At 29.6% G+C, this 9,899-nt stretch overlaps 1 protein-coding gene across 2 annotated transcripts; it reads right to left on the bottom strand.

Annotated features, from left to right (window-relative positions):
• Nucleotides 1-6: 6 nt before the first annotated feature.
• LOC133702341 (uncharacterized) lies at nucleotides 7-1,311 on the bottom strand. Of its 2 annotated transcripts, XM_062126666.1 has the most exons (3): nucleotides 928-1,311; nucleotides 698-831; nucleotides 7-434 (listed from the first exon to the last, which is right to left on the bottom strand). In XM_062126666.1, the coding sequence occupies exons 2-3, from the start codon at nucleotides 813-815 to the stop codon at nucleotides 172-174; spliced, it is 381 nt and encodes a 126-aa protein (XP_061982650.1). In that variant the 5' UTR covers nucleotides 816-831; nucleotides 928-1,311; the 3' UTR covers nucleotides 7-171. The 2 variants fall into 2 exon arrangements, with proteins under 2 accessions (XP_061982650.1, XP_061982649.1); XM_062126665.1 differs by having other exon boundaries at nucleotides 698-1,310.
• Nucleotides 1,312-9,899: the final 8,588 nt, after the last annotated feature.

The following is a 9,899-nucleotide window of genomic DNA, read 5'->3' as shown; positions in this document are numbered from 1 at the left end:
CTTAAATTGTGCTGAAATTCTCGAATACCTTTCTCTCTACTTAAACTAACAGATTCAGATCTGTTCATGTTCATGTCATTATCATCACGGCGAATCCAATTATCAATGGGGTACTTCATGGGTTTCTCTTTTCTGCACCACTGTGATAACCTACATGCTGTTCCTTCACATTTATGTTGCTATTAGCAGCCAAAATATCTTCTTTTCTGCTTTCAACAAAGGACTTTTAACAAAATTCACATTTGTTTCTTCAAAGGTTCTTGCTTTTCTCCTATTATTTATACTCCCTTCGCTCTCCCTCTCCGTCTCAGATGCATTACCTAAACTACCACCCTCTTTCTCTGACAAACTCTCCAATTTCTCAAAGCCTTCTTCATCCCACCCCGTTCCAGACTTCTCCAATATCCCACCATTTACAGTCACTTTCTTCTTTGCTGTATAATAAAGATAAAAAATAAGAAATCAAACTCCCTATTTCACCAAAATTTACCTGTTAACCCCTTAGTTCCATTAAAAGAAGATCCCAGAAGGAAAAAAGCTTTAAAAAATTGAAACTTTGAAGCTATTGCTCACAAGTTGGAAAAAAAGGAATTTAAAAATTCGGATTTTCGTTTGATTTCTCAGTAAGCAAACAAAACAACGAGAGAAAACAAACATAACCAAAATCAAGATAGATAAAGCCAGAAGCCAAACTAACCTCGAAGAACAGCACCACAACCACCACACTGATACACAGAGTAGTCAGGGAGCTCTGGTAGGAGATTTCCACACTTTGGACAACGAACTAACCGAACTTTTGCTGACCCTTCAGCCATTCTTGAGCCTCAAAAGCTAAAATCCAGAAACAAAAACACAACAAACCAAACTCAACCCAGACAAAAAACAAATAATCCAAAACAAGCCTCAAAAAACCTCAAAACAACTTACTTCAAGACAAACAAAATATCAATATTATGGGATTCTAAGAAAAACCAAAAAAAAGACAAAAGACTTCTATTTTTGAGGTTTATTGTTATCTCTTTTTGTGAGAACTTTGAGGTTTGTATAAAACATGTAACATTTTTCTTCATTTAGAAACAAACATGAAAAAAGAGAACATAGAAACTGGGGGGGGTTGTTTAAAACCTAAGAATCTGTGGTTCCCAATAAAAGCGAAAATTTGGAAGGGAGGGAGTAATTTGGACCGATTCCCGACAAGGTTGCTCGTAACTCTTTTTCCCGGGAAAGCAAGGGAAAATGTGAACGAGAAAAGGGGGAAATATGCGTGGTTGTTTGCTTGCAAAAATTGCTAGTACACGGTATCGTTTTTGACTTTCATGAGTTGTTTAATGTTAAAGCTGCTACGGCATTGACAGTGCATGCCATCACACGTCTGAAATAAGTAGCTGTTTAGTAACTTTAGTTTAGTGTGAGTTGGTTAATGTTGTGTTGAGTTATTTTTAAAATTGTTTTTTATTTAAAAATATATTAAAATATTTTTTATATTTTTATATTAATATATAAAAATTACTGAAAAATATATAAAAATATATATATCAATCTAATGTGTTTTTAAATTAAATATCCTTTTAAAACACACTCAAATATAATCTCACTTAAGTTTTTTCTTTAACCCTTCTCCAATAAGAACATTCCAACAGTGTCCAAGTCCAGCAATAAAATATTGAGACAATTAAAAATTCATAAAGGGATCGGAACGTTGGACTAATGTCATGGGAAAAAAAAAGGATGATACATTAATTTGTTTTTTTCTTAGGCTTTTCCTGTTTTTTTTTTTATTATTTTATAGGTGTTTTTTAAAAAATTTAAATTTTTTTTATTTTTTTCTTTACTTTAAATTAATATTTTTTTATATTTTTAAATTATTTTGATGCGTTAATTTTAAAAATATTTTTTACAAAATAAAAATATATTATTTTGATATATTTTTAAGTAAAAAGTACTTTAAAAAATAACAGCAAACTTCTTTCAAAAATAGAATAATTATAATATTGATGAATTTAAAAAATAATAATTTTTTAAAAGTTTTCCTTACATGATTTTAAATGATAACACAATGAGTGTACTTATTTAGCAATCTGGAAAAGCCTCTAATGGTATTTTATTTTTTTTCTAATTTCTTAAAATTTCATTAATTCATTCCATGTTTTTTCTTAGAAATCATATGTCTTGAAATTTAAAATTTTGAATTTTTTTAATTATTTGATGAAATCAACAGCATGTTTGTCTTTACAGGGAAGGGAAGTCTAGATCCAGATTTCTTGGCGGTATTATTCGTTATGAATAAGTTTTTCAAATAACATCAAAGTCTTAATAGTTGGTCTCATATTTGATCCACACCATTAATGGTTGGTATTATTTTTTTAAAAAATAATTTGAGTGGGTATTTTGTAACGAATGATATTATTTATTTTGTAATTAATTAATAAAGGAAATGATTCAACAATTCCACGGGAAAATTTGGAGAACCTAGCTAGCAAGCTCCTGGATGGTGAATTGTGAAATTAACATTGCGTTTACTTGCAAGGGAAATTTCAGCTCTTCAAACTAGAAAAAGAAACGTGTTTATCAATTACAAATGTTAATTATTTTCTTGAAAACAAGTGTTTTTCTAAGTCACTAGTTTTTTTGGAAAATTAAAAAACATCAGAATATTTTTTTAAAAAAAAATCTCTATTATAAAAATAAATTAAAGGTATTGTTTGTTCATCTATTATAGTTTATTCAAATAATATCCACATAAAAATGAGTGGGTATTTTGTAACGGAAATCATTATTTAGAAAAAGTTTTATTTTTATGAAACATAGACTTTTTGCAAGCTAGGCAAAGTTGACTTCTCAGTCGAGAGGTTAAAAAGAGACAAAACAGTAGTTTGTTTGCCCAAAGGCTTTGTCATGGTTTGAATTATTATTATTTTTAAATATAAAAAAAAATATTTAAATATTGTTAGTAATTTTTTTAAAATTATATTAGAATTGACTCAATATAACTCAATAAATTTAAAAATAATTTAGACAATCATTAAAAAACATAATTTAATTAAAAAAATTAAAATAATATTTTTTCATATATATTGAAATGACAATATATTAGATTAATCCAGGTCAACTTGAGTTAATGTGCTAAATTTATAACCTGCATCACAAGACCATGATATATAAAACAAATCAAAATAAATTATGAAACTTGATTCTCAATTAATTTAATATTTAATAATAAAATTTTAAAAAATTAATTAAAAAAACCTGAGTCACTAAGGTTGCTCCGCTAAATCTGCAATACAATTTTTATGAATGTGATAATTATATAGAAAACAAACTATAACAAATCATGAAATTTAATTTTTAATAAATTAAATATTAAATGATAATTTTTTTTTAAAATAAAAATATTATTATAATTAATAGTATTACATGGGTTGATTACCATCTCTTTTTATAATTAATTGATAACATTTTGCTGTGGTTACATATTCGTTTTGACTTGGCTTACGCAGACACTGATAGCCCACGGAGAAGACAAGGTCAAATAATTATCTGGAAACATTTTTTCCTCTTTTCTTCCCTTTCATATTTTATTTTTATATGATTTCAGCAATAAGTCTCTGAACCTTGTGTAAACGCGTGAGGGGTAGTGAGAACACCGATTGCTATTCTTTTTTAACAAATAAAAAGTTTGCAAGGGCTTGCTTGCAAATTAAGAAATATTTTAAAATGTGCAAGGAAAATATTGTTTTCTATAACACTGTTTACATACAAATTAATTTGGATTGCTATATTGATTTGTTTTTTTTATTATACCCATATTAGTAACCAATCAAAGCACATTTATTAATGAAAAGCAAGATTTGAAGATAGGGGAATAAGATGAAAAAAAAGAAGATGATTTTTCTAAACATGGAGCTAAATATACACTTTAGTCATCTAACTCTTTAAATTATAAACTTCAAATCCCTAATAGTTTATGAAATTTAGTTTTAGTATTAAATTTTATTTTTTTTATTTTTTGGTTTCTAATTTGAGAGAAAAAAGATAAAGTGGACGGATTCAAATGGTAGAGAAAGAAAATCTTAGTGGAGACCGATTCTGACCATAAAAACATGTGATTCTAGTGTTAATGGGTTCCTTTTAATAATGAAAGTTTATACAAGGTGTCCCCCTCCCCTAAACTTGCTTGAAATGACATATCTGAACTCGAAAACAATTTTTGTTTTCGGGTTAATTGTGAGTTTTAAAGCTAATTTTCATGTTGTTAGAGTATATTGATATATGTTTAGAAGGTGCTTAGAGTCTTTTTGTTTTTTGTTTTTCACATCAAAATATGGTTGAAAACAGGTTTCTATTGGTCCAAAACAGACTAACCTGATTTTCCATCGACCAGAGTTCATCGGAATCTAGGCGATGCATTGCCTAATATTTTTTTTCAAAGCATTAAAGGGCAGAAGACTTGTCATCTACATCTTAAGAAATTTTTTTATAAAACAAGGCCTAGACGCGTGGGTTGCTCAAGAACTTTGGGTCTACCTAGCTCGAAAGACTGGGTCTTTTTTGCTTTTCCCGTTTCTTTCCCATTACAATTACATTTCTTTTCTTGCATTATTTTCCAATTTAATCACTTAATATTTGGTTGATTGTTAATTGAGCAACGCAATTTATTTTGGTTTGATTTTTTTTTCCAGTTACTTTGATATTTTATTGGTTCATGATTTTATAGGTGTCTATTTTAGATAAAAATAAATTATATAAGAAAATCGTTGAGCTCAATTGAGTTCGCAACTTGGGTCATGAATTTGGATGATTAGCTTTTGCTAGGTAAGGATTGGGCTTGCTAATTTTTTGTTACATAAATAGTTCTCAATTTATTTTAATTAAAATTATGCATAAACTTTTTTAATTTCACTTGAGATTTATTTATTTATAAAAACATGCTGTAAAAATCTATGTATATATTTTTTTAAGAAAGAAAAAAATATTTGACCCACAACGAAGTACGGGTTAAATAGTTAATCTATTACCGGACACAATCCAAGAAAAAAAAGGCTGTCCATATGGTATGTATAACATAAACTTGTATGTATCTTTTGATTGGGAAAGGTGCCTTGGACTTTTTCCAACTTCCACCAAAATACATCGGCATCTCAATTCTTCATTGTGTCATAGTGAGGAATGTTTGTTTTTGTGATTCATTTTATTTTTTAAATTGTGTTTTGCTTGAAAAAACATTAAATTGATATTTTTTAAATATTTTTTAAATTTTTTGATGTATTAATTTTAAAAATTAAAAAGAAATATATGAAAAAACATCATTTTGATATATTTTCAATTATAAAAGTGATATGAACCATGTGGAAATAAAAATCCAGGAACCAACAGTTAAATTAACCCTTCATGAGAAAGTTAAATTCATACTTGTGACTAGGTATGACACAACAATAACCTGTACTAAGACACTGAGACTACAGAAACCGAACCCCACCCGATGTTTATGAAGAGACGCGAACAAAAAGTATAAAAGACACCATAAATTTTGATTAATTCTTCAATAAGTTAAAGTAGTTCAATGAATAACCAATTTATAATAAGAAAAAATATCATAAACCATGTTGGAAAAATAATAAAAGAGTTTTAAATAAAATTGGAAAAAGAATCTTATAGCAACTAGGAAATTAATATAATTCATGCATTGTAGCTTCTGGATCTTATTGTAAGGCTGTTACGATATCAAATTAACCTAAAATTTTAACCCAATATAAAACAAGATTTCTAAAAATTTCTGGTGAAATTTCAAATCGATCCAACAATCTAATCAAATATTATGCATGTTAGCGTAAAACTATATAATAGAAGAAATAAACTCAAAACTGCCTCTAGTATTTTTAAATGATAAGAAAACCTTGCTAATAAGAAAATTCACAAGATAAAAGGAAACGCAAGATACTGACATTGAAACTCTTGCAAAAATAATCTCACTTGTTGTCATCTATACTTTCCTTGTATGAAAAGTAATTCTTACTAAATAAGAGTATAAATCATAAAGAAACGAACAACAAAACCCCTACAAAAATTTTTGACATGACTTCAAATATGTCGTTCTTTCTTGTATGAGTAAATTGCTAGGCCTATCATATATGAATGAATATCTTAAAACGTCTAGTTTTCATTTCAACTAGAATCGCAATAAATTTCTACTTGAAGCTTCAGAGATGACCCAAATAATACACATTGATTTAGCTTGACATATTTGCAACTTGTTAACTCAAATATTCAAAATCAACTTGATCAATTCCTCTTGAATCTTTTTAGTTTCGGACCTTGTAAGAAGCCTAATTGATAGCTTTAATAAATTATATAGTGATGCTCGTTGATTCCCATAAAAAAATACCTTCCGCCGCATTACCAAACACACTAAAATTGAAATTTCTAGCAATTCGACAGTACAAACCCATGAATAGATAGAGTCAATGCATCACGACCATGTCAAAAATATAGCAGCGTTCATAAAAAAACTGGAGTTAATCAAAATTCATTGCATGCTTGAGTTCTTCCTGATGAAATAGATGGAAAGCTATAGATCCTTATTTATCAATAAATTTAAAACCATGAATGATAAAGACCACTTAGTTGAATCGGTTTGTTCTCTTCATTAAAGGGCGGAAAAGAAGACTTTTTTTTTTCTTCTTCTAGGCGTTGAGATCTAAAGCAAGTTTTCATGTATTAAAGTTGCTCAAATCATTTATGCACAAAATGATACATAAAAAAATACAGCTTTTTAATGAATTTGAATTCTAGATGGCAATGGGAAAAAGGGAATTTACTTAAAAATAAGCACCTAGTTAAATTTGAAAGGAAAAAAAAACATTATAATAATAATAATAAGAGAAGCACCTGAAGAAAATAAAACGCGTCAAAGATAATATAACGATATCAATATAAGCTAGGCTGATTTTATGTTCAAATATATCTTTGAATTAATTTATACTTCACAAAATACAACAAACAATTTTGATGAGTCAATATTTTCAACTCATATTAGCAAGCTCAAGTAACCACGGATCAAGTAAGTTGTCAGACCTATTATACTTGAATTCAGCCGCGAGCTAAACCTAAAACATCGTAATTTTGATAAGTTTTCAGATTTATTTCTTCTAAGTTTAATTACATGTCTAATCCAGTTGAACTTAGAAATCCATGGTAGGACCATAAGGTTTTATCTTCGTATTATTTATATAAATTGTTCATATTAGGGTCATCATCTCCAAACAAAAAAAGAAAAAAAAATACATGAATATTTAATTAACCATTATTCTAATACCAAATAATTTGCTACTTAAATATATAAGATTGTTTAGACATCATCAAATTCGATATTTAATGTTCAAGAATATAGAATTTTTTTGTGGTAATGTTATGGAAAGAGAATTTCCATGTGATTGCCCTTCTTCCTATACCAATAAATTATACTGGACGTAAAAATGATATATTAAAAGAATTTGTTGGGTCTTCCAGTATTAAAAGATTAATTGTCAAAACCCTCCCTTCAAGAGGTTTGAAATTGTACCTCAATAATAAGTTTATTATCAGCTTGAAAGTTTGAATATAAAATTCAAAGTCAATGAAATAATTAAAACTTTCTTTTTTTAACACGGAGCCAACCTGTCGATGTTAGTATCTAAAAAGTTTAGGCATGACCCAACAACTACTAAAAAAAGCCGTCCAATTAGCAACAGCAAACAGGAGATAAAAGAAGTTTCTGAGTTTTTGCATCGCAACCTCCTTTTTATCTGGAAAAAAATAAAAATGATGCTGGTTTAATATGTTAATATAAAAAATAAAAAATATTATTTTAATATATCTTTAATTAAAAATACTCTTGAAAACCTCCATGGATACCGTGAGTGCACAGCACAGTCAAACGTGGTTTAAATCCCAGATGGGGCCCAAATCCAGTTGTTTGCCAGTTTTAATCACAGTTGACCTAGCAATTTATGGCTACTATCCTCTTGGGTCAACTCCTCAACTAATGGCTACAACATAACCATGGTAATGTGAGGCCAATAAAATCATTTCATAGTTGGTCTTGAACCAGGTCCAGAGTCTCGACTAGGCTCAAACCTAGAGAGACTTGTTGGGCTAAAAAACACCACATGAATCTTTATATTCGATAGGATGTCAATAGACACGCGTAGTTTATATTCTATTTAGTAAAAAATCTAGATATTTATAAATTATACATTGGATTTCAAATATCCAACGTATATTTACTATTAATTATTAATTAATAAAAAATAAAATAGTTAGACTAAGTTTATCTAGCAATTTCATTCGTCGAGATATTTAACCATCACTAAGATGGTATCGAGGAAAGGGTGATATTATTCAAGGTCGATTGCTTTGGAGCAAGATTGACAAAATTTAAAGATTTGAAACTCTATTAATAATGAGGGAATACAGGGTTTTCCCAGGTGTTCTTACATTTAGCAGCATGGTCTCTAACCTTCCGCGCTCAATTGGCATCCAATTAAATCTGAATTAAATTTGAATGAAATACTGAGGTGGGATGAAATAAAAAGATATTGCGGATCATCATCAGTATGAATTTGTTCTCTTCTCTTCTCTTCTCTGTAAGCAGAGAAAGGAAGATGAGAAGAGTAGTTACAAATTATTAATCTCCCTGCTCTTCAGGGATAGACTAATGATTTCCTAGTCAGATCGTTAAACCTGACATTATTTTCTTCACATTTACAGCTCTTTTCGTATACAATGATCCAACAGGGGTGCATGAACAGTAAAATCCATCACCAGGTTTTGTAGATGCCTTTATCACTCCTTTCCTTGATCGTTGTTCTCTTCCAGGAGAAAACCCTTATTATCTTAAATAAAGCTCCTTCCTGCTTGACCTCAAGACCCTTTTCTTGATCTCTTGGCATGCTTGAATACTGGATGACATGCCTGGCTTCCTTTCTCGATCCAAATGGAGTCGGCAAGGCCAAGCTGTGCCTGTCAATGACATGACCAAGTGAAGCTATTTCATATGAATCATACAAGGGACTCCCACAGTCCCACACGTTAACAGCTGCTCGCCCTGCCTCTCTTTTCTCCTCCATTTTCTTCCTGCTTTTGATCATGTTATAGATTCCTGGAGGGTCGATTTATGCTAATCTTAAAAACCTCCCATGATATTATTTTAGTTCTGATATTATACAATTTGTCGGGGACCATTTATGTCATTAAATATGTCTTAAAAGACATCTAAGAAGATTGATAGCCAAGCACATGAAGCACTAGATGAGATTGTGATTGCTATTAGAGGAGTTAGTCAAACAGGAATTGGAAGCCCAGAACCAGATCCTTACGTTAACGCGAAGAAGTAATTCTGTTCATCATCTAAAAAGGAGGCCACCCACCAATTCATGAGTGTTCTTGCTGTGGCTTTTTACCTAAAATGAGAGACTGCCTAATTATGATTTGAGAATTTGTAAAGTGAAGATAATTTTCTAGTATTGATTGGGCTGGTTACGGGATCTAGAATTGGAGCTCAGGATTTTGATATAATTATTCAAAATCCCTACTTCTTGATTAATGAACATATTGTTGTTGTTTTTTTTTTTCATTTAAATATGGTTATGATTATTTCCTACTATCTAAGATTGTGGAAAAAAAACCCTCAATGACTTGACCAATATTTAATTAGTTAATCAAGTATAAAATAATATTGGCGAACCATCTTGCTATGCTTACTCGATATGACTCCAGAATATCGTTCCCATTCAAGAACAGCCATTTATAAGAGTCAGAGCTGAACCTGTACTAAAAGAGAAGACCTAGGTTTCATATTCCTTCCTTGCAATATTTCAAAATCGATCCTTGTTCTTTCTCTGATGGTTTTATGGTAAGCCAGG

This window comes from Populus nigra, chromosome 8, assembly GCF_951802175.1.
Source record: "Populus nigra chromosome 8, ddPopNigr1.1, whole genome shotgun sequence".
In the NCBI taxonomy this organism is placed as follows: Eukaryota; Viridiplantae; Streptophyta; class Magnoliopsida; order Malpighiales; family Salicaceae; genus Populus; species Populus nigra.
Note: the sequence above shows the minus strand (reverse complement) of the source record. Positions and strands in the feature narration are given on the sequence as shown.

What these genes read in the sequence shown, in the direction of transcription:
- LOC133702341 (XM_062126666.1), bottom strand. Translation starts at nt 815, where the DNA reads ATGGCTGAAGGGTCAGCAAAAGTTCGGTTAGTTCGTTGTCCAAAGTGT. An exon ending in TTGTGGTGCTGTTCTTCGAG is followed by an intron (nt 435 to 697) that starts GTTAGTTTGGCT and finishes TTTATTATACAG; the next exon opens with CAAAGAAGAAAGTGACTGTA.